The 24,811-nt window shown below is 38.6% G+C and overlaps 1 protein-coding gene across 1 annotated transcript; it reads right to left on the bottom strand.

Annotated features, from left to right (window-relative positions):
• Positions 1-23,038: 23,038 nt before the first annotated feature.
• LOC127527145 (olfactory receptor class A-like protein 1) lies at positions 23,039-24,282 on the bottom strand. The gene has a single exon (XM_051924826.1). The coding sequence runs from the start codon at positions 24,238-24,240 to the stop codon at positions 23,272-23,274; it is 969 nt and encodes a 322-aa protein (XP_051780786.1). The 5' UTR covers positions 24,241-24,282; the 3' UTR covers positions 23,039-23,271.
• Positions 24,283-24,811: the final 529 nt, after the last annotated feature.

The following is a 24,811-nucleotide window of genomic DNA, read 5'->3' as shown; positions in this document are numbered from 1 at the left end:
CACCCTATGTAGCCAATAAAAAGTGTTATTTCACCCTACTTTCTCCTGTATCTTTCAATGACAGACATTTTCCAACAGTTATGGATATCAGAGCTCTCTATAAATTTCTGCATGGTGAATACTAGTTTAGTATAAATGGAGTTGTTCAAATGGAAAGGTGATATGATTTGCCTGGATGCTAAGGAATGTTTAGTTGATCATTTATTTATATCAGGATCTGATGTACTGTATGTTAATGCTATTAAGCCATTATGAATATATTGCATTTGTATATTTTATAATCCCTGCTGCCTCTTATGTTAATGGCTCAGCCAGCAATTTGTGTCAGGACTTCCAAACCAAGGGAGAATCTGTAATGTGAACAAAGGGCAGCAAAGTTTTTAAAAATCAGCTATTTTTTTAGCACTTCAGCCTGAATGGTGCAAAAGTTTGTTCGGACTAACAACTCATACACACTGGGAGCTCTTAGAATAAAGAAAATCAACCGTTTTGAAAATGTCTGCTGTGACAGAATGAGAAACCATCAAGCCATGGAATTAAATATTGGGTTTAACTAACAATTAGAATCGGCTTCTAATTAAGAAACTGGCTGGAGTTGGGTGGCCCTGCATATCTTGACTGACTTCACATCTCATTTCCCTTAAGGAAATTTTAAGGAAAAATTAAATCAATTCAGAGGACTGAGTCTTAAAAAAAACAAGGCAATTAAAACAAAGGGAAAAGAAGTCAGAAATTGATCACTGATTAAGAAAATGACAGGAAAGAAAGAAAACCTGTCGCCATTGTGTTCCCTCAGAATTGCAGATGGACACCCCTCCTGTACAGTTTAATTTCAATTCAATGCAGAATTTCACTTTTTATGCTAAAAAACAAAGACAAAGTCTTTTGCTTCAAAAATTACAAAATAGTGTGCAATAAAAATGGTACATGCAGCATTAATTCACAGGGCTGCAAGAAACAACATACGAAAAAGAAAAAATACACAAAACACAGAAATGAAAGTGTATATTAAAGAACTAAGAACAAAATAGAACCCCCAGAATCTAGAAGCTAGGCTGCTGTACAGAATACACACTACGCTAACATCTGTCTTAACGGTGCTCCTCATGTTGGATTTGCCTCCCACAGACATTACAGACTCCTGCATTACCGAAAGAAAGTTTTAAAGACATTTACTACAGCAAGCAGAAGTTATTAAAAAGACCAAAAGAAATCATCAGGGGCTAACATTAAAAATTAACCAGGAGCTGAATGAAACCTGTAGACTAAATATTGCATTAGCAGTCATTAGTAAGAAATGGAAAAAATGCAAACTACTCTAGAATCAAAATATATGGTATTAAAAAACTAAGTAGGGGAAATAATGCACAATACACTTGTTAATAATAAGATATGTTATATAAAAGCATCACCTTAAACAAATAAATATAAAATGCAGTGCTTTTAGTCTCCCATGGAAAACAGGAACATGTAACTAAAACATCAATCAAATTGAATAGTAAATTGTAAAGACAAAGTATGAATTTAGGTAAGGACAGAACAAAATGTGACCAATATACAGTGAATATTAAATTTAAAATAAATGTGAAGTTGTTTAAAGAAAAAGGTGAATAAGCCAGAGGCTGGTAGAGGTAGAGAACCACAAATTCAGACAAGGTCTATTTTTCACTTTATTTGTCTTTTTAAAACCATAAAGCAGGCACTTTTCAGATAATGAACTTCAATTTAGTGTGGGTGGAATAGCAAAGAGTAATTCAAATAAGAGGTTTTAAGCTGCATTTTAAACCATTAATTTTAATATCGCCCCAAATTGCTTTCACCATTTGAAAGCAAGTTAATTTGAAACTTATAGCAACTTCTAAAATGCCTTACAACATGTTTGTGAAAAAAAAATATAGAAATGCCTCTTTTGCCTATAATGAACTGCAGTATCCCAGAACACCTGCGTTTCTTAGACCCCTGGAGATGGTGGCACGCGCTGTTTTTCTCTAGAGGAACCATTTTAATCAGCTTGTGGATTCTTCAAGATGAACAGAGTGGCTCATGTGGGGATGCACCTGAAGGAAAAAAAAAAACAAGAATACTATTTCTTTCTGCAATATAATCACAGTTGAAGGGTTTCTACAATTAGTGAGATGGTAATGAAACTGTAATGGAGTTGTAGGTGTAGCATTCTCTCTGGTGTTTAATTAGGTGGCGGTAATTGAGAAAACACTATGATGCAAGGGAAGGCTTCTTCTTTTCCATTGTATAATTAGCTGGCAAACAGGCAGGCTTGCACTTGCTTGGTCTGTCCCCAGAAATAATTTACTGGTTAATCACTTGGTGTGAAGGGGAGACTTGCAAAAACTAACTAGAAGTACTTAATTTGAAAATAAGAGTGGGGGGATTATACAAAAGCAATACATTTCTCAATTTGAAACCGAGGATAGTGTACTTTGAATAAAAGTAGATTTATTTAATTCTGAGCTTTGGTAGCTAACTAGAAGTCCCTTTCTAAAAATAATTCAGTTCATCTTGTAGATGTTAGCCTTCCACTGTGCCCTCTCAGCTTGTTTCCAACCTCTGTTAATCCAGCCTTCTTAAGAACATTAGAAAAACAGAACAATTTCCACGAGAACAGGCCATTAAGCCCAACAAAGCTTGCCAGTCCTATCCACTTCTTTCTTCCAAAAGAATATCAAGTTGAGTTTTGAAAGAGGCTAAAGTCTTACTGTCTACCACACTACTTGGTAGCTTATTACAAAGTGCCTGTGCGTCTCTGTGTGATGAAAAACTTCCTAATGTTTGTGTTAGATTTACCCGTAACAAGTTTCCAGCTGTGTCCGCGTGTTTTTCATGAACTCATTTTAAAATAAACTGGACTAATTCCCTTCATAGTTTTAAATACTTCACTCATGTCACCTCTTAATATTCTTTTGCTTAAACTGTAAAGGCTCATCTCTTTTAATCTTTCTTAATCTTTTCTGTAAAATGCCAAAATGGGACTCTGCTCTGTTGGGCCCTTGAGCAAGGTCCTTAACCTGCAATTGCTAAGTGCTTTGATTACTGAGAAAAGCGCTATATAAATGCAAAAAAATTTTCATAACTCATCCCCTATATCCTGTGATCAGCCTGGTCGCTCTTCTCTGGATCTTTTCTAGTGCTGCTATGTCCTTTTTGTAGCCTGGAGACCAAAACTGCACCCAATACTCCAGAGGAGGCCTCACCAGTCAGTTCTAAAACTTGAGCAGAACATCTTTGGACGTGTACTCCACACATCAAGGCGCTATATGACCTGACACTCTGCTAGCCTTCTTAATGGCTTCTGAACATCATGTGGTTATCGATAGTGTCGAGTCCACTACGACTCCTAAATCCTTCTGAAAAGTCATATGTTCAATTTTCAGACCTCCCATTTTGTATTCAAACCTAACTCAACCCACTGCCTCAATACACTTGCATCTGGAACGGCAGACCTGAAGTACAACCACACCTGACTGCTACTGTGCTTCTGTTCTCATATTAGAGGATGTCTCCCCTTTTTTCATTTATACTCCAGGTGGCCACAGTGGGCTAATGCAAAATGGAAGCAAACGGAGCAGGTTATACACTTTTTTCAGTCATTATAGTCTTTAAAATCCTTAAATATTATTAATGTGCCAATAAAAACATAGAAAAGTAAATAGTTGTGGCAAATTGCCAATAATACAACCCGGCTATTTGATAAGAACAGTGAAGTTGTAAATCCAGTAGGAGAGCAGAGGGCAAGATAATCCTGAGCAGTCCCTAAGTACTTTGTGAAAGTGTGAGCTTTTAAGAAGTGATAGAGGACTGAAGTGAGATGGTCAAATAGTTTAAAGACGTCTCTTGCCACAAATAATTCCAAAATATTTTCTTCACCTTGTGAGATAGTGACTGCATAATCTTTGTTTTCATGGGTCTCTGCTCTTTTAAAAATAATACAAATGTATGACAAGAATGGCTGAAATAATCTCTGTGATAGGATAAGTCTAAAATGAATTTACTTCTCTGCCATTCTAGACGTCATATCACATTTATGGCAAAATAGAAAAAGCGGTGCAAAGTATTACACTATGGGTATTTTTCTGATTTAAGGCCTAGGCATGTTAATGTTGCAGAGCTGACATGATTGCACAATGTTCCAGAAAATGCTCAAGCAGAATATGAAGCCTTTTTTATTTTATTTTAAATGGAGAGGGTCAAGTAATGCTGCCACCTCAAGGTAGATTGCCCTGTAGTGTCCTGAGGGAACATTATTTGTCTCCATCAAACCCCATCTCTCTCTGCTTGTTGCTGTTCAGAGATACCCGTTATGCATACAGAGCTTAACGTCTACAGTGTCTCCTGATTTTTCGCACTGGCATCATGCACTACTCTCTTTTTTCCACTTGGATCTCTCTTTCTCTGTCTCTTCCCTCCGAGACTTTCTGTCGCTGTGTGACCCCGTCCTTATTCCTATTTTTTTAGGATTGACTACTGCAATGTGTTAATCGCTGGCTGTTCAAATTGTAACTGCAGCTTTCAGTAAATTTAAAATTCTGCTGCAAGAACCATTACAAGAACTGAAAAGTACAAAGACATAACTTCAGTTGTAAAGTCCTTACACTGACTTAAAGTTAAGCTTAGCGATGATTTCAAAATCCTCTTTTTACGCATAATGCTTTAAGTGGCAAAGGCCCTGCTTACTTATCTGAGCTTATCATTACTTACGAACTAGAGTATGCATTAAGATCTCAAGATGTTAGACTACCAAAGATTTCTAAGATTAGTAAAAAGTCATTGGGAAGCTGAATCTTCATTGTAGTTACAGGGGACCAAAGCTGTGGAGTTAACTGACTGCTTATATTAGAGATGGTCCTTCAGTCTCAGCTTTTGAATCCAGGACAAATACTTGGTACTCCAGTCTAGCATACCCTGAATAGAGCTGCTGATAATCTGTGAATTTTACATCTCTGTCTGTTGGTCATTTGGGCAAAAACATAAGCATTACAATAATTATGAACCATTACTAACCCTGCTCTATTCTCGTTTTCTTCTTAATATACTGCTATGGCACTTGGTACAACTATTCTACTGCAAAGTTGTTTAAATGCCCATGGAAAAGACACCTGGGATACAGAGAATCAACGGTCAGAATGATTCTTTTGTAGATTAGACACCCCAACATTGCCTCTATTTTAGAGTGCCCAGGAGTGAGTGGGTGGACAGTTGGCTGAGTTCTCCAGAACATTGACTGTGTCTGACTTTACCTTTTACTTTCTTTGTTACAATTGGTGTTTGACGCTCCTGAGGTTTATTTTCCTCAGGAATGCTGGTGACTGGAGTTCTTTTCCTCTCCTCCACTGTCGATTGGCTTTAGTTCATTAAATAATTAATGGACAGGTAGTGTTACAGTCCATTTGTGTTAATCAGCTTTGTGCTTTTAAATACTCATTAAGTAACTGGTCAAGTTTGTTTCTGCATTTAACATAGTAATATATTGCAGTGCTCTGTGCCTGCACTCAGTAAAGAGTTCTATACAAAAATAAAGTGAATTGAACTGAAATGAATAGTCACTTTTTATGCATCTTGTCACAAACATGCACTGTGGGGACAACTTAAAGCAAGAGTTCCCAAACTTTTTTCAGCCGCAGACCCCTTTACCAAAAACTTTTAAAACCGTCGACCCCCTAATTACATGCAATGGTTTTTCATATCCGCACTTGCTTTGATATGTTCGATAAGACAATGAACAGACATGTTCGTGCTACATGTATTTTCATGCATTCTTACGTGTGACTCTTTTAATGACACATTTTACCTTTTCGTTCGCATATTTGGTATGTAATGTGTTTTTTTTTAATGATTTTACTTCTTAATTAGGTACCTATTGGAATCATAGATATTTTGAAGTAACAAACAAATAGCAGTAGTAAGGGAGTCTATTTTTGCTGTCGTTGACCCCCAAATTTTTTCATTAAAACTATCGACCCCTAGAAAGTTCAAATCGACCCCAGGGGGTCAATATCGACTACTTTGGGAACTCTTGACTTAAAGGCTCTGGCCGTGATAATTCCTTGCCGATCCACAAGATGGCGCTGTTTATTAATGCCTCTTCTCTTCCTCCCTCTACAGACTGGATGAGTGACAACACTACCACCTCTGGCATCACTTCTGGTGTTTGTCCCACTGGACCAGCCTCTTCCTGCCTGGCCCGTACTTAACCAGAAGTGTCGCCATCTTGGAGCAGCCACTTTGAGACTCACGTCTATAAAGACATCTTTTAGTCCTTTTTCGATGCGTTTATAACTCACGTTTATTTATTTCCTTTTTTTTTTTATTTTATTAAAATCAAGAAACATTCCATACATGCAAATCAAGTTTAACAAAACTAGGTTTGAAACAAATCCACCCCCACCCATGAGAAATAGAGCTAGGTCAGCAGAGTAGCACTTTAATAATAGTAAAAAGAGGTAAATAAATAAATCAATAAAATATAGCTAGAGTAGAAAAATGGGGGAGAGATCATGTTTATTTTCAATTATATGGGGTTTGCCTGCGGGTGCCCCAAATCTTTATGCGTGTCTGTGTTTTTCATTACAGTCTATTATTGAAATTGTAGCCTTCTTACTGTATATTACCTTGAAAAAAGTAGTAAACCAAGTTATGTGACAAAAATCTGTAAAGTGTGTCCTAAAGGTCGTAATGCTCTTGTAAGGACATGTCACATTGTATGCGATTTTCAGTCACAGACTTCATTAACATAACCTTAGGAAGTTGGGGACAGTCACGGTGTGTTCCCATGAAGGTCACTTGCATGTTGTGACATACCCAGTGTCTCAGTCTAACTAGTCCATGACAGGTTCATCTTAAGTCTTAGGGGCTGACTCTGTGTGCATGAAAGATGACAACTAATGACTGCCTACCCAGAAGTATACTGGATGTATTGTAGCAACAAGGAATAAGGAACATGAATGTGTTTTGGACCTGACAAACTGAAGAGAGGCTAATTTGTCTGCTGCCTTGTATTTTATGTAGCATGGCAAAATGGTAAAAAGAAAATAAAAAGGGTCAAGATTGTGGCTGAACTCTCCGTACTCGCTAACCCTTCACACAGGCACTGGCTCCATTAGTATTCATGTTACTGATACTCAGAAAAATAGACATGCTTGCAGCACTATTGCAGTATGGAAACTGTGCTGGAAAGTTTTCATACAGTTGCATAATCTGACATCCTCAGCAATTTCAAATTGTGCAGATTGACATAGTCAGGCGATGAGATCAGTTTGACATACCCTCAAACTAGAAGTCGTATAATGTGATACCTATGGCCTTTAATCAAAACACAAAATATATTTCTAGAGAAAGATCTTTGAGTTTTATTTCACTCTAGAGCAAACCTTACTAAACTCTAATGAATTCATATAAATTTTACGAAGCAGTGTCCTCAAGTCAAGTGAAGAAGAAAAAAAAATCAATATTTTCTAGTTACTAAACCATAATAAGCAGTTTTCAAAAGACAAAAATGCTGTAAGGGATGAAAAAGTCTTAAATCCACACAACATGCTGTTCCTGTGTTTACATTCCTTATCTTATCAGTTGGATATGCTGATAACTGTGCTTACTGCCCTGCAGTTTAAAGGCATTTAAAGAGTTCTTCGTTTACATTCTTTATCATATCAGTCTGATATGCTGATAAAAGCACTTTCTGTAATTTAAAGATTTCTTCTCTCTTGTGTTCAGGTAACAGGAGACTCCTAGTAAATTAAATCCTAGCCTTGGGGTGGACTGTGGATATTTCTTCCATCTTTTGTGAAAGCCAGAGACCTTTCTTTGAGAAAGAAGACTGTCAGTGTGAAATTCTGTGTTGAAGGAGGAATTAACCATCTACAACTATTCTCTGTTTTCAGCCTGTCAAAGAGAAATACAGGGAAATATTTTACGGAAATGAATGAAAGATTATTAAAATCGAGCATTAAATTCATTAAATTAACAATAAATAATAATAATAAATAAAAGTGGACCAATGTCTGCTCATTTTTTGATCTGGCTTAGTCCAGTTGTAGGCTCTGTGGCTGGGTGCAGGAAGACAGAAGGACAACAGGAATAATTTGGAACACCCATCAGGTCATTCCATTTTGTTGTTATTGGTGAGATACAAAAAAAAAAAAAAACAGTTCCGGTAATTAACAAAACAAGTCACCATTCAGGCGTTATGAACAAGATATGCTCTGGTCGCTTATTAACCCTTTAACCGCCAACTCCCTAAATATTCCCCACGCCAGGCGAAATCTGAACAATTTTCGTTTTTTTACTTTTTTACATTTTTTACATTTATTCAAGCAGTATTGACCACTAAATGTTGTGCAAGTTCTAGAAATGGGCAAACACATAATAAAACACAAAATGTACCTTTTCTCAGGCTTCCACAACAATAAACTTTCATCAACTGTAACTGACGGTCCTGGCATGTAGGGCAACTGAAATGCTTCAAATAAATGGTCAATCAAAGGACGTAGCTTGAACAAGCGGTCGCGGTTTGGATCTTTCTTATCTGGCTCATTTCTGTTCTCATTCAAATGAAAGAATTTCAGCAGCAAAGAGAATCGGTTACGTGTCATGATAGCTGCAAAAATAGGTGTTGCATACATAGGATCTGTAGACCAGTACATCTCAATATCTGGTTTTCTGATTATTCCCATCAATATCAAAATCCCAACGAATTTTTTCATTTCGTTTTCATCAGTGTCTACCCAAGCACGAACACGGGAATGTGGAGGTAAATTGGGATTTTTCTCAATAAACTGTGCTGCATACAGATTTGTCTGATGAGCAAAATGTCTGATCAAATCAGGTGACACAAACAGCTCATAAAACTGCTCAGCAGTGTAATTGTTTACATCAACAGTAAAGCCACACGTTGCCTCAAACGGATGCAGAAAAGGTAGTTCACCTCGGGCAGCAGTCCAGTTGAGATGCTGGGGATACACCCACTCATCGCCATCATCCGATGCGCCGTCATTCACAGTATCATGCAGCGCACGTTGCTGATCATCATTGTCACTAAAATCTTCTTCAGAACTGCTACAATCATGATCAGAATTATTGTCCAAAATCGCCTGCAAAACCTCACTTGAAGTCAGTTTACGTTTCGCCATATTCACAGCTTTCACTTTCGAATCACATCACGTGATCGGCCAATACAAGCGCAGAGTTGTCGAAATACAACGTAGTAATAATACCCATGCCAAACTGTCAGTTATACTACGTGCCAGGCATTCACATAACCACAGGCAAATGTGCCGGATAATTCCGGCAGTAAGGCGTCAGCATTAAAGCTACGATGCCGGATATATCCGGCAGAGTGCGGTTAAGGGGTTAAAGTGTCAATCGCTTGGGATCTCCATCCAGCGGTTTGCTCTCAGGTAAATGCCGACTCCATTTTGCCAGCCAGGTTTCTTATGGTGGTGCATCCCAGAAGGGGTGGGGCTAAGTGCTCTCACTGGGAGGTTTCTCTGAACTGCGGGGAGAGAAGGAGACGAGAACATCAACAACAGCGTTCCCCTCTTGTTCAACCTTGTTCATCCCCGTGAGGAGGTCCTCTGATGCGTACACATGACAATTATGAAGGAGCTGAGAAAAGTAGGGATTAGTAAAGACTTCAAATCCCTGAATAGTAGATAGATAGATAGATAGATAGATAGATAGATAGATAGATAGATAGATAGATAGATAGATAGATAGATACTTTATTGATCCCAACGGGAAATTCACATACTCCAGCAGCAGCATACGCATAAAAAAAACAATATTAAATTAAAGAGTGATAAAAATGCAGGTATACAGACAGACAATAACTTTGTATAATGTTAACGTTTGCCCCCCCGGGTGGAATTGAAGAGTCGCATAGTGTGGGGGAGGAACGATCTCCTCAATCTGTCAGTGGAGCAGGACAGTGACAGCAGTCTATCGCTGAAGCTGCTTCTCTGTCTGGAGATGATACTGTTTAGTGAATGCAGTGGATTCTCCATGATTGACAGGAGCCTACTCAGCGCCCGTCGCTCCACCACAGATGTCAAACTGTCCAACTCCGTGCCCACAATAGATCCTGCCTTCCTCACCAGTTTGTCCAGGCGTGAGGCGTCCCTCTTCTTTATGCTGCCTCCCCAGCACACCACTGTGTAGAAGAGGGCGCTCGCCACAACCGTTTGATAGAACATCTGCAGCATCTTATTGCAGATGTTGAAGGACACCAGCCTTCTAAGGAAGTATAGTCGACTCTGTCCTCTCTTGCACAGAGTATCAGTATTGGCAGTCCAGTCCAGTTTATCATCCAGCTGCACTCCCAGGTATTTATAGGTCTGTACCCTCTGCACACAGTTACCTCTGATGATCACGGGGTCCATGAGGGGCCTGGTCTCTTTGGTTTTGCTGGTGTTTAGTTGTAGGTGGTTTGAGTCGCACCACTTAAAAAGTCCTTGATTAGGTTCCTATACTCCTCTGATGCAGCCCACGATAACAGTGTTGTCAGGGAACTTTTGCATGTGGCAGGACTCCGAGTTGTATTGGAAGTCCGATGTATGTAGGCTGAACAAGTATGTAGTATGATAATATACATAGGATGGAGTGGTGGCTCTGTGGCTAAAGGATCTGGACTGGTGACAGAAGAAATGCTACTCTATTGGGCCCTGGAGCAAGGCACTTAACCTGCAGTTGCACCAGGGGGCACTCTGACACCAAAACTCTGTGTGTGTCTCTGGAAAGAAAGTTGGGGTATACAAAAAAATGACAAATTCCTAATACAGGGTGAGGCAAAAAGAAGTACCACATTTCAAAAGTTTATTCAACACTCAAGATAAAATACATTTCATTACACACAAGAAAGGGTATAGAAAATAGATTTTTTTCATTGTGTTTTAAAAATGATGTCTTCAAGGTGGTGGCCATAATTAACAATACACCCTTTGAGGCAATTTCTGAACTCGTTCGGCCATTTCAAGGGGAATAGCGGTGATTTTGTGGCAAATAGCGTCCTTGAGGGCTTCAAGATTTTGTTTATGTATACCTTCGACTTCGATAGCCCCACTAGAAGAAATCACACAGAGAGAGATCAGGCGAACATGAAGGCCACCTGACATCACCGCACAGGGAGATCAGCTTCCCCAGAAACATGGATCTCCACGCCGTATGAGCTGTTGCTCCATCCTGTTGAAACCAGGCATCCACCACGTCCATTTCTTCCAGTTGGGTCTGCAAAAAGTTCTCTAGCATTTCAATCTAACGTTCTGAAGTGACAGTGACCATTGCTCCCCCCTCCTGAAAAAAATAAGGGCCTACAATGCTGAATTCTGCAAATTGTAACACACTCACTGCACAGGGGTCTCTGATGAAGTATAATGTATAAGATATATAAGAAATTGTAAGGAAAGGATTAATTGTATGCCAGTATAGTTTATTAACAGTACAACTAATATGTAGCTATGCAAAATACTAATTTAAAAAGTGGGTGTTTCGGCAGTTTTGTAAAATCTTCCATAGTATCAGCCTGGTAAATTTGTATAGGTAAGGTATTCCAGATTGTAGGTGCAGAGCATGAAAGGCATTCTCACCACTTCTTTTCAGCTTGGCTCTTGGAATTATAAGCAGACCACCATCAGAAGATCGAAGGTTAGTCTTCACAATTTTGTGGCATTTGTCATTTTAATTATTGGTATTAACACTGTGAATTATTTTGGTGTGCTCCATAAAAGGTACTCTGTTACATTCATTCGAACACTTAAAATGGGTGACCCTGTATGGGTTGTTTCTCACAAAAGATTAAAAAAAACTGTGGCTACCTGCAGGGATTTTAGTTTCTCCCTCCGTCAAATAATATGAAGTCAGGCTGAATGAACGCACGAGTGTCCTACAAAATGGAAGCTGCTCCATTTAGAGTGTCTTTCTGTTGTAGGCCTAGTGCTGCTAATAGAGACTCCAACTTTCCATAATTCCATGCTAAGTAAAGAAGATTATATTTGTAAAAGACTGATGAGTCACCACAGTGAAAGACATGCTATATGATTTGCTGCTATTTTTTTATTTTAAAGAGCCATTGAAACACTATGAAAATGTGTTTAGCAAGCTGAGATTCTACAGGGACACAGTTAAAATAGTTATCACAGTATCTAAAGGTGCTAATCTTTTATAATACATTAAAAGTTAATTTAAATTTACATTAAAATCTGCAAGAATAGATTTTAAGTAGTCCTTGGAAGGATGCATTAGAAGTGTTTCTGTGTGTTACTTGGAGTACTTGAAGAATCAGAGCTACTCAGAAAATGCGGGTTGCAGATATTTCTGCCTGTGCTGGCTTCAATCCACATGGCGTGCTTTTCCTTTTTTTTATAATGCAAAAAAAATACTGCTTTTATTTTTTGTTTTATTAATGCTACAGAGACTCTAGGGTGCCTAATCTGACTTAAGCAGAATATGTACAACATGAGTTAATTGTAAGCAGATCTCTGTATCTTCTAAAGCTTTGGCCAAACGTTCAGCTGTAACTTGATGCTTGTTTTAGTTTTATACATTGATACATCTTCAGATCATTTTTAACAATGGCCTCTGTTTAGCTTTGCTGATTGCCAAGCTCCTAGACTTGGAACTTGGTGCCACCTCCTGCAATTTGATTTTGGACTTCCCAACCATCTGATGCCAGGATGTGCAGACTATGTGGCAAGACAGAGCTACAACTCGATTACACTTACTGATAACTCTGCCATCACAGACCTTATCGCTGGTAATAATGTGATGGTTTCTAGTAAAGATATCTGCCTTCTAAATGGTGGTGCCAGGACAACAGTCTCTCTTTACATCAGTATAACCAAGGAGCTGATCATAAATGTCAGAAACTGTGATAGACTACACTGCCATCGACATTAGAGAGGATACAGTGTAGACTGTCAGCAACTTTAAATTGCTTGGAGTGTACATTGTTGTCAATCTGAAATTGGCACAACACATCTTTGCTATTATTATGAAGTCTCACCTATGCATCTATTTCCTCAAGTGTACGAGGAAAGCCCAAGTGTCTTCATTTATGCTCACTTACTTGTTATGCTGCACAGTGCAGTCCATCCTCACTTGGCTCCATACAGTCTTGATGCAGCACCTGCTCCGGTGAGAACATCAAAGCACAACAAAGGGTGTTGAAGGCAGAACAGAATACTACTGGCACACAGCTCCCCATTTTTCAAGACATATAACATATCCATCCATCCATTTTCCAACCCGCTGAATCCGAACATAGGGTCACGGGGGTCTGCTGGAGCCAATCCCAGCCAACACTGGGCACAAGGCAGGAAACAATCCCAGGCAGGGTGCCAACCCACTGCAGCATATAACATATAATTCTGCTTTATGAGGTTTACTATTTAAAAACTAGACAAAGAGCCCGTTTCGACAACGTAAGATGAAACGGGCACGAGTGGAATAGTAATAAGTATAAGCACCTCAAACCTGATACTGTATAGGTGTATTGAATGAATGCGCAATTAGGCCTCGTGCTGTAGTCGAAATCGCCTTTCAGGTCTCTAGAGCTTTAATCGGAGTCGCCTTTCTCTTTGAATTTTTGCAGCAATAAATCCTCCGCCTGCTGCGATGTTGGGGTTGGATGTCGGTCGAAGTCGCCTTTCTCTTTGAATTTTCACGGCCGTAAATCCGCCGCCTGCCGCGATGTTGGTCTTGTAAGGTTTTTCAGGCAGCTGAGCAGAAGGCGACTGCGCATTTGGCTTTGGACGGACGTGAGTGAGTGAGTGAGTGAGTGAGTGAGTGAGTGAGTGAGTGAGTGAGTGAGTGAGTGAGTGAGTGAGTGAGTGAGTGAGTGAGTGAGTGAGTGAGTGAGTAGGCTGGCAAATTATATAGAAGATATTTATTTGGAATCATTTTAGATACCATTTTGGTGTTTGTGGGCATCTCTGTTTTGACCACCCATTGCTGGGTTGCTTCAGCAGTTGCTCTGGGATGAGATTGGAGGTTGTCATGAAATGAGTTAAAAGGTCAGCCTTTTGTATACTTCCTCATCCGAGTTTACAGATACCCAAAACCTGTTTTGGTGATTGTTCTTTTGTTTCTAAAACTTAATTTTCTAAAATTTTATTTTGTGGTTTGGACTTGCACTTGTGTTTTGTGTTTTGACTCTCAGTTTGGCTTTGGTTGTGGTGTGGTAGATGTCTTGGTTTTTGACTCCACCTTTTTTCCCAATTGCTTCCCAAATAGCTTTGACAGTCATCTAAAATCATACAAATAGTGTTATTAAAGACCTCAGAAAGCCTGCAAAGGCATTTTTCTCCCTCATTCAAATGTTACGGCGCCTTAGCATTTGGACTGATCCACGGGTCATAAGGCTACTCAACAGTTACTCACTGCAAGAGAATGCCTTTCATATCTCATCTTATATTGCAATTAATGTGTGTTGCTTTTATTTTAGTATGGTCACTAGTCTGTGGGAGATATACAAGGAAGAATTTCATTTTAATGTGTACTTTTGACAATAAACTTGAACATGAACCTAAAGTTGGAAATGCTTATGCAGTGACAAGACTTCTTGAAACTGTATTGCAAACAATAAAAAGTGGGATTTTGGGGATCAGGTGGCTATCATGGATGTTTAGTCATAACACTTTGGTGAACACTGGAATAAATATAACAGGCAGAACAAGTGCTTTATTTTTGTACTCATACTCCAGTAAGTAGTGCATGTCACAAAATAATTATAATAATGAAAGGCAAATGTTTATTATTGAACAGTATCGACATAGTGTAGCTTATAATGCAAGTTATGAAGGATGACAATTAATACAGTGATAGAGTAATGAAGAATGTCAGAAGTGTTTTAGGATAACGGATGGATATTCCAGCTTTATTTATAATTAATAAATGTAAATAAGATTATTAATATATTGTTTTTAGACTGCTTGTAATCAAGTAATCAAGTCATCTGATGCTGTTAGAAATTACAAATAAGATGAACATTTGACAACTCACCGCTACTAGTTCAAAATTACCATCTAAGACAGGGGTGGGCAAACTACGGCCCACGGGCCACATCCAGTTCGTTGGTCTTTTTAATCTGGCCTGCCGAAGATTGGTACAAAATTGCCCAAATCAAATCATATCATAATTATGACTGCATTCATTTGACCTTGTCCTGCAATGCCTGGCGTTCCACCAGGTGGCGCACCAGGCGCAGTGATACATTGACTTGATTTTGCGGAGCCCGGGTTACTCTCTGTTATTACTCTGCTACTGTTCTGAACCCATCTGCAACAATGAGTGGGCCAGAGAAAAGAAAAGTCGACAGTGAGTGCTGAATGTTTAATAAGGAATGGACAACTAAATACTTTTTCACTGAAGTCCGGTCAGATGCTGTATGTCTTATTTGCCAAGAAACCGTTGCGGTTTTAAAGGAATACAACATCAGCTGTCACTTTTCCACCAAACATGCTAATTACGCTAACAACCAGTCAACGCAAGAACGGACGGCTACCGCTCAGAGGATGGCAGCTAGTTTGCAGGCTCAGCAAAACACCTTTATCCAACAAACTGCCATCCAAGAATCAAGCACGAAGGCAAGTTATGTACTGGCATTTAAATTAGCAAAGACCAGCAAGCCTGTCTCCGAAGGGGAGTTTCTCAAAGAGTGCATGGTAGAGACAGCAGGTATCTTGTGTCCTGAGAGCAAGAACAAATTTGAAAAAATTAGCTTATCACACAGGAAAGTGACTCGCTGTGTTGAGCTAATTGATGAAGACTTATCTAGCAAGTTAAACAAAAAAGCGGAGTCATTTACATTATATTCCTTGGCACTGGATGAAAGTAATGACATAAAGGACACCGCTCAGCTTTTAATTTTTATCAGAGGGATTAATGACAATTTTGAGATAACGGAGGAGTTTTTGGCCATGGAATCCCTAAAGGGGAAAACGTGGTGAGAGGACTTGTATGACAGCGTGTCGGGGTCATAAATAAGCACAAGCTACCTTGGAGTACACTCGCCAACGTTACCACAGATGGATCGCCAAATCTGACTGGAAAAAACGTTGGGTTGCTCAAAAGAATCCAGAAGAGGGTAAAGGAAGACAACCCTGAGCAGGAGGTAATTTTCTTTCACTGCCTAATCTACCAGGAAGCATTATGTAAATCCGTATTGCAGCTTGACTACGTAGTGAAGACACTTGTAAAACTCGTTAACTTTATTCGAGCGAGGGGACTTCAGCATTGTCAGTTTTTTAAGTTTCTTGAAGAAATTGACACTGATCAGTTGAGCAATGAACACCTCAGATCAGTTCTGAGAATTACCACAACAAAACTCACACCAGACTTCGATGCACTGGCAAAAAAGGGTGATCAACAACACTGTTCCCACTAAAAGTGAATGTAAATATTAACACTGCAATGCCTTTTTTATGTTTATGTTTGATATGTATGCATCTAGTGCTGGCCCGGCCCGTCTGTCAAATTTTAAAAGTCAATGTGGCCCCTGAGCCAAAAAGTTTGCCCACCCCTGATCTAAGATGATGGCATTTGTCCTTTTCTCCGATATTCACTACTGTAAGTGCTAAGCATCTAGTTAAGGATGAGAGCTCACTAAAAACTACTTATTGCTTTCCAGGCCCCATTAATAAACTGTTTCTCATGTCTAACTTACCGTCTCTTAATCCTTTTTTATTCTTCATTTAAATTGTTAATTACTTGTGACTGTGTAGTCACTGATAGTTTCAAAACTGCACCCATATTACCATTACTTGAAAAACTGAATTTGGATTATTGATTTTGCTAATAATTGTCCTGTCATTTTCCTTTACTTTCTAAAGTTTTGAAAAGACACGTTGCAAATCAATCACAACACTTCTGTTTGAGCAACTTCAGTCTCGATTTCAAAAACACAAAACCACTTTGATCCAATAACAGAATGGCCAGCTGTCCAGATCTGATACTGAATCTGGTTCTGTTCTGTTTTTGTCAGAACTTTCAGCTGCTTTCAACCCTGTTAATCACCAGATTTTGCTGCATTACTTGGCATCTTATGTAGGAATATAACACAACACCCTGAAATGGTTTGCCTCTTTTTTGTCAAATTATTTAAATTATAGTTTTAAATCTGTAACTATACATTTTTGTTGTGATTTTTGGGCTCAATTTTAGGACCTATTTTATTTCCTGTATGTATACTTCCTTTAGAGAATATTGTTTGTAATGCAGGTTTACAATTCCATATTTATGTTGATGATGTTCAGTTTTACATTGTAGCAGTGCTACTTAAATGGCCTTCAATTCCCAAGCAGCCCCAGCAGTATTAGCCAGATTCAGACTACTCTGGCATTGCTGGGAAGAAAAATAATTAAACAGTATCGTTAAAAATTAGCCAAAAAGACACTGAGGGGTTCAAGATCATCTGTCTATATTTGTTTCTACGCATTACTCACTATTGGACTACAACTACCATCACTCTTTGATTACAATATCATTCTGGATTTATGTGCTTGTCCTGGCCTGCTTGTTCATACAGTTTCATCCAAGTTGGTAAATGACTTTATCCAGCGGGGAGCGCTCCCAACTTCTATAGATCGTCAAGAAACACCTGGAACATAGCAGGAGAAAACTTTCAGAGTCAGAAAACTATTCGCTAAGCAACTCAATTTATTCACTCCATCATCCGCGCCTGTGGTACTGGGCTGTGTTTTGGATTGTGTCGTAACTTAAGTGTTGATTTTTTATTGTCAAGTGCTTAGTGTTCGGTTTCATTTGTGCAGTGTATGTAATTATCGATGTCTGGGACTTGTGTACATGTTATTTGTTTAATAATTCTTTTGCTTTCCCTCTTTTTTTGCTTAATACGTACTTTATTATCCTTATTCTGTCATTACTGTTGAGCGATTCATTGAGCCTCTTTATTGGTGTCTCTGTGTGAGTGTGTGGCTGCTGCATCAAGGCTGGATATCCCTGGGGTCCCCATAGTAAAATAAATAAATCACCATTTTCAGAGATTGTGAATCTTAGCATCATCGAGACCGCAACAACATGGCGAGCAATAAGGATAATTTTACTGATTCTGCTAAACTTTCTAGTTGCTTCAATGACATTCGTTCTTGAATGAGATTCACTTTTTTGCATTTACATGTGTGCAAAAACTCTGATGTTATGTGTATGTTCAGGGAAAAACGTGAAAACCCTGGCAGGTAATAATAAAATAATTTTTAGCTCTTCTGTGCATAATTTGGGTGTGGTATTTGACAAAGGATTTTATTTTGAACTTTAACTTTATTGCCAGGAAGCATAGTTGCTACGGATCTCTCTTGGTGTTACATCCTTACACACAGCAAGGTATACAAAGTTAAAACAACACAATGTACAATATATGACACAATCACAACAATATATACCAAAGTAAAGAAAAAACATATATAACACAAAACACTGATCAATAAAGCAATATAGTATAAAAAAGTAGATTCACAGTTAAGCAATACAGTAAATTAGCATTGCAATGCACAAGTAAAGGTAACAAAATCACTAAAATTCATCCATATCTTAATTTCACTGCTACTGAAATACAGTACATGCTAATGCTTTAATCCTTTTTCACTTGGATTTTTGTAATTCTTTATATGCAGAAAAGATCCATTTATAATCTTCATATGGTTCAGAATTCATTATTTGATGCACACCAAGATGCATTTTCTAAAGCATATTTAGTTTAAAGTTACCCTTCAAGGTACTTCTTTGTATTTATCCAGTATGGTAAACCATTATGTGCCAAATAGAGTTCTTTGCTCTATTGATGCTCATCCTCTTGTGGTTCCCAAATACAGGTATAAAACCTTTGGAGCCCGAGCCTTCAGCTGCTATGCTCCTAAACTTTGGAATTTACTTCTGATCAGCATTAGGCAGCTGCAGTGGTTAGATGTGTTCATAAAGCTGATGTCACACACAATGGAACTTTGGGAAAGGATTATAGAGAGAAGGAACAACTGATGCCATCTTTTCCGTGAGGCAGCTCATAGAGAAGCATTGAGAATAACAGTTTTGCATATGGTGTTTATTGATTTGGAGAAGGCTTTGAATATGATATAGAGTGCCATGTCAAGGGGTCTGGTGGTGCATAAGAGAGCAAGGACAATCAGAGAAGTATGTGAGGATTGTCCGAGTCATGTATTAGGGAGTGAGAACTTGGGTTAAAGGCAGTGTTGGTGTAACAGACAAGATCCCAGTTAGAGTAGATCTGCGCCAGGAGTCTTCTTTAAGTCCTTAGCATTTGATCTGGTTATGGATATGGATGTGTTGAGTCATGAGATAAAAGACCAATTCCCCTGGTGCATTCTTTTTGATGATTACATTGTGTTGTGTAGCAGCAGAAAAGATGAAGTGGAGAGGAAGTTGGAAAACTGGAGAAGGGCTTTGCAAGATAGAGTATTGAAGATACATAGGAAGAAGACAGAATATATGAGGTTTAATGATGATTAGGATTCAGAAGTTAGCATACAGGAAGAGCTACTGAAGGCAATGGGTGAGTTTAAATATGCAGGATTTTGGTGCTGGTCCCAAACCTAGATAAATGGGGAGGGCTCACATCAAGAAAGGGATCTGGACATAAAAAAATCATGCTGAAACCTGTATTGGAGAAGTCAAAAAATAGTGACCCCATGTAAAAATGAGAATAGATATGGAAGAAGAAGAAGAAGCTCAACATAGAGAACTGGATGTAGAGATAATCAAAAGACTGCAGTGTGCATGCAACAATGGCAAGAAGGTAAAAGAAGTATTGTGCAATCAAATAATTAAGGCAAAGGTTAAAAGTATGTTTTTTTAAGACCATGGCAAGTCCAGCAATGATGTATGGAACTGAGACATGGGCAGTAAGAGGAACACATGGTGTGACAGGAATGAAAATGTTGAGATGGGTTTGTGGAGTTACAAAATAGGACAGAATAAGAAATGAGACAACCAGAGGCACAACCAAAGAGGGAGAGATATCTAAGAAAGTACAGGAAAGTAGGTTGAATTTATTTGGACATGAGGTAAGATCTGAAGGAAAAGGACTTGACTGGTGACTGGTGAGGAGGTGCAGAACCGAGCTGTACGGAGTAGGTTAGTCAGGTACATCAAACCCACATAAAAGCGAGAAGTGTAGAAGGAAAAGAACAAGAGCAAGAACAAGAAGAGTTTAAATCAAAAATCAAGACTTAAGGCTTTTTTTTTAGCAAGTATATAATTTCCTTTAGGTATTTTTATTTCATGGATTTTATATTTTCATTTCTTGTTCTGGTTTATAAGATTTTATTTTATGTTGACTTTTCTTTTTTAGAACAGTTTCTATTTAGCATGTCTGTATGATGCGAAAGTGCCTTAGACACTTGCTGTGTAAATCCTTCATTGTTTACTGTTGTGGCTACAATGGGGCTCTCCAGCTCCTAAACACCTGATACAGACAGGCTTCGACACAAGTTGCAGCAAAGGCTTTTTATTGTGTTAAACTCTTCTTAGGAAGAGTTTCCCACACTACCAACACAGTAAGATAAACACAAAAAGCACACGGCAACTCTCTTTCTTGGACTTCTTCTCCTTCGTCTCCTTCCTCCCTCACTCTGGCTCCCTGAGCAATGGTAGACATTTCCTTCTATATTATTACTGGAAGTAGTTCCGGTGTTCCCATGGCTTGGCCCAGGAGCACTTCCTGGTAAGGCTGGAGCCCCACAAAGTAGGGCTCTCCAGTCACTGTAGCACATCCTGACATCCCCCATGGAACCCAACAGGGCTGAGCTGACAAACTCCAGGTCCCATGATGTCCTATGGGAATTCATTGTGGTGTCGCAACCCAGGGGGGCTGCCATCTAGCACCGTAGGGGAGACAAAGCTGTGTGCTAGTTGTCTCCCTCTGTCCTTCCACGGTGTGCACATCCTGGCCAAGTAAGGTTAAGGTTCCTGGGCAGTGTCATTCACACTGTAATGAAACTTAAAAAAGCAATTCTATATTTATGGACTTTACTTCTCTTAATTATGTATCTTTCTAATATAAGTATTCATTACTTATTTATCTTTTGGATACTATTTATTTATTATTATTCTTGAATTTGATTTTCTCTGCATGTAAATATTTCTTTGACATATTGAAATGCACTTTGAGATCCATACTTTTTATGAAAATGTGCATTAGAGATAAATATTGTTGTTGTATATCAGAATCCTTAAATAATAGTGTTACCCAGTTAATGTAGAAAGTGGTTGATATCTTAGTCATGCACTGCAGTCCATTGGTGCTAACAATATGGCACTTCACAACCAGGGATGCTTGTCATTGAGGTTTTTCTTATATGCTGAATGCTTTACATCAGGCAGGTCTTTGTTTCATATTATAGAATACACCTAGATCTTCACAAAACAAACTTTTTAAAACCACACTAACTCTACTTGCTGTATACAGTAGATGGTACGGTGTCGTCTTGCTCCATCTGAAGTTAACTTTGTGTGTTATTATAAGTAGAGTACTTGCCCAGTTATATAACATCTGCTTGTAGCTGATAATAGCATGTCTTGTTGGCTTTTGCTGTAGGGTTGGCATATTTTTATGCTTGCTGTGGATCCAATTATCAAGTCACAGAGCACAAGAACAACATAACACAGAAAGAATTGCTTGTAGTTTTGGTTTAATTAGCACTGTCAATAACACAGAAATAACAAAAAGGCAATTAAAAAAATACAGAATACAGAGCCCAAGGACATAAAGCAGACAGACAAGCAGCTGAGTTGAAAACAATATAGCAATGTCAGGTTAATAAGAGCAAATTTAAGCTCAGAGAGATTGGGATATTGATTTGAATATCCCAAAAGCTGAAACACAAATATTTACAATTATCCAAAGCAACCAGAAAAGAAAACTATAATCTATGAAGTAATAGCTAAATATAAATCCAGATAGCCGTATTTATAATTGAATGACATGACATTTAGCCTGTGCCAATGATGTTGTTTTGATTATAAGAAACTAAAAGAGCTTGATAGAGAAAGCCAGAGTACTTGATAATGAATCCAAGAGAACAGGTCTGCAGATCAATTCACACAACACAACATACACAAAAAGCACAAAGAGAAGGATATGATTTATCAACATTGAGTTACAACCATAAAAAAATCAATTTCAAATATTTAGGAGTAATTTATAATGAAAACTATGAAATACATTCTGAAATTAAAGTGTGAGTAGCTGGGGTGAACAAACACCATAATGCTTTACAAAGACTATGAGGCAGAAAATTAAAATTGCTCATTTAAAACGTCATGAAGAAACCAGTATTTCTGTATGGTGCTTAACATTGGACATTAAATAATAGTGAAAAAATTGTAGTGTAAACCTAGGAAAGAAAGGTCTTGAGGATTTGGACTTGTAAATGAAGCTGGCACATAGAGTAGAATGACTAATGCTGAAGTTATTGATCAATATAAGGACATAGACCTGGTGATGGAAGAGAAAATCAGAAGACTGCAATAGCTGGGACACATGGAAAGGTTAGATTGTGAGAGAACCCTTAAGAAAGTAATAAATAGTAACTCACAAGGCTGCAGAATTGTTGGACAACCAAGAAAGTAGTGGCTGGAGGAGATGAACAGTGTGAGAGGATGGAACAAAAAAGCAAGGGGCAGAGAACAATGGGGCAGAATCATTGAGGTGGCCAAGGCTCTCCACGGAATGGAATTGGATTGATAAAGTAATAGGACTGTCCTGGGACTATTTAAAAAATGTTATTTGGTCACATCTTGTGTTAATCAGGGGTGCACACTGGCACAGAAATTAGCATTGCTTGCTCACATCCATTGAACACTCATTCATTTTTGTATTTTGGAGTTTTTGGTGTAGAGCTTGAACGGTCGGCCTATAACAGCTCCACGATTCACTCAGATCAGGTAAATAAACAAAATGGCTAAAATGTGGGAATATGGATGCCAATCCAGTGAAAGGCTACCTTTTGTCCTCCCCTTACTCTTTGTCTGTTGTTGGTTTCCTTAACCAAATCTGAAATAGATGCTAAGTGCCTATTAGTATTCCTTCAGATAGATAAAGTATAAAGCAAAACATTTGTTTTTTTCAGTTTTCTTAACAGTTTTGAAAACTCAACAAACTTAAGAACTGATTTTCAGAATCAACAGGAGCCTTTATGCCTAAATACAAAAAAACTGTATCAATTTAAATCTATACTGTAGATGGAGAGGAATTGCTGTTTTTCAGTTGTCTTCATCACAGACCAATGCCCAATGTCCTCACTCTTCATTTGACTTGTGTACTTGAGTTGTGGTGGTTCCTGCTATCTGTTTTGACTCTTTCTGTATTGCCTGGGTGCATGATAACGTGATTGCAAATCTCTTATTAGTTGCAATTATCAGGATAGGACTGAAAGCAGAATAGCAGGATGCAAGAAAGACACGCGTATCAGAAACAGCGGGGTGCACCCGTGAGACACACAGCGTGTAAATCCACACAATGTTGTCAAGGCTGAATAGGATCACATACATTGTGACCAGAGCCAGCACGGCTTTTGAGGCATCAGCTGTCTTTTTCTGGTTTCGATCAGATGTTTGCATAGATTTCATTTGCTTCCCATGATGATACAGCAAGCTAATGATATAGCCAGCAGCAAAAGCCATAAGAATTACAAAGCACAAGTCCCTCAATATGTAGAGCACACCATTTCCCAAATAGAAAATATAGCTAGGATATGTCACAATGCAGAATTCTAAATTGAGAGTAAACTCAGGGATTGTGGAGTTGAAGTAGGCGAAGGTATATTGTGCAGTAGCAGTGCAAACAATACAATTTAGGGCACAGAGGAACAAGACAATGTATGGTACACTTTGGGGAAGTCTTTTTTTAAGAAGAAGCCATTTTCCAGTGCTAGGCCCAACCAACACACACTGGTAGCAGCTCAGTAAGCAGGTGACGCAGATCGACATGGCCCGACAAATACGATAAATGTAAATAACCGCTTTGCAGCCATTGTCGTTGAAAAGGTTTCTATAGCCCACAGCAGTGAGGGCTTGTGGAATGCCTCGCAACAAGACGACTACCAGGTTAAAAGAGGCGAGATGGGTAATAATCACATCACTTGTCTGCAATTTCCCCTGGAAATAAGATAGGCGGGCAAAAAAGAGAAGGATGGTCAGGTTCCCAGGGATACCCACTGTGTCCAAAAAGATGAATCCCGCGGCCTTCAGCACCAGACGAGGCTCCATGTCTTCAGAGGTGTGGAAAGAAAGCAAAGCAGCATTGCTGAAAGGCTTTAAATGAAACAAGAAGAGCAAATAACTAAAACATAATTAGCAGTGTAACGTTTAAACTGTTAATGTCCCAGAATTCCTCCATGCCCTGGAATAGGCAAGACCTACAGGGTGATTATTGTTAGTATGAAAGCAATAACTTGAAACATTTCAAATGATCTGATAATTCTTTACCTTTATTTTAGTGTTATCAACTCAGCCTTTACCTCATTGCAGAACACCCCTCCCAGACCTTTGGTTTTCTTTTTGTTTTTTAAGCTTATACACTTACGTCATAGTCCTGCGATAAGATCCAAAAAGTATGGAGATGCAGATGACTGGGAAATCACTAAACATCATAGGAGCATGGAAACAACAGAGGAAATACCAACAACTGACCTTGGGGAGGTGTTTCATAAATCGAGACTTCAACCTAGCTCAACTAAGACAAAGGCTAAATACCTCCATTTGAACAACAAACTAGGAAATAAAGAACTCAAGGTACAATTTGATAGCAGTGTTTAATTTATAATAAAAATCCAAATTA

Source organism: Erpetoichthys calabaricus, chromosome 3, assembly GCF_900747795.2.
Source record: "Erpetoichthys calabaricus chromosome 3, fErpCal1.3, whole genome shotgun sequence".
Lineage (NCBI taxonomy): Eukaryota > Metazoa > Chordata > Cladistia > Polypteriformes > Polypteridae > Erpetoichthys > Erpetoichthys calabaricus.
Note: the sequence above shows the minus strand (reverse complement) of the source record. Positions and strands in the feature narration are given on the sequence as shown.

What these genes read in the sequence shown, in the direction of transcription:
- LOC127527145 (XM_051924826.1), bottom strand. Translation starts at nt 24,240, where the DNA reads ATGGAGCCTCGTCTGGTGCTGAAGGCCGCGGGATTCATCTTTTTGGAC.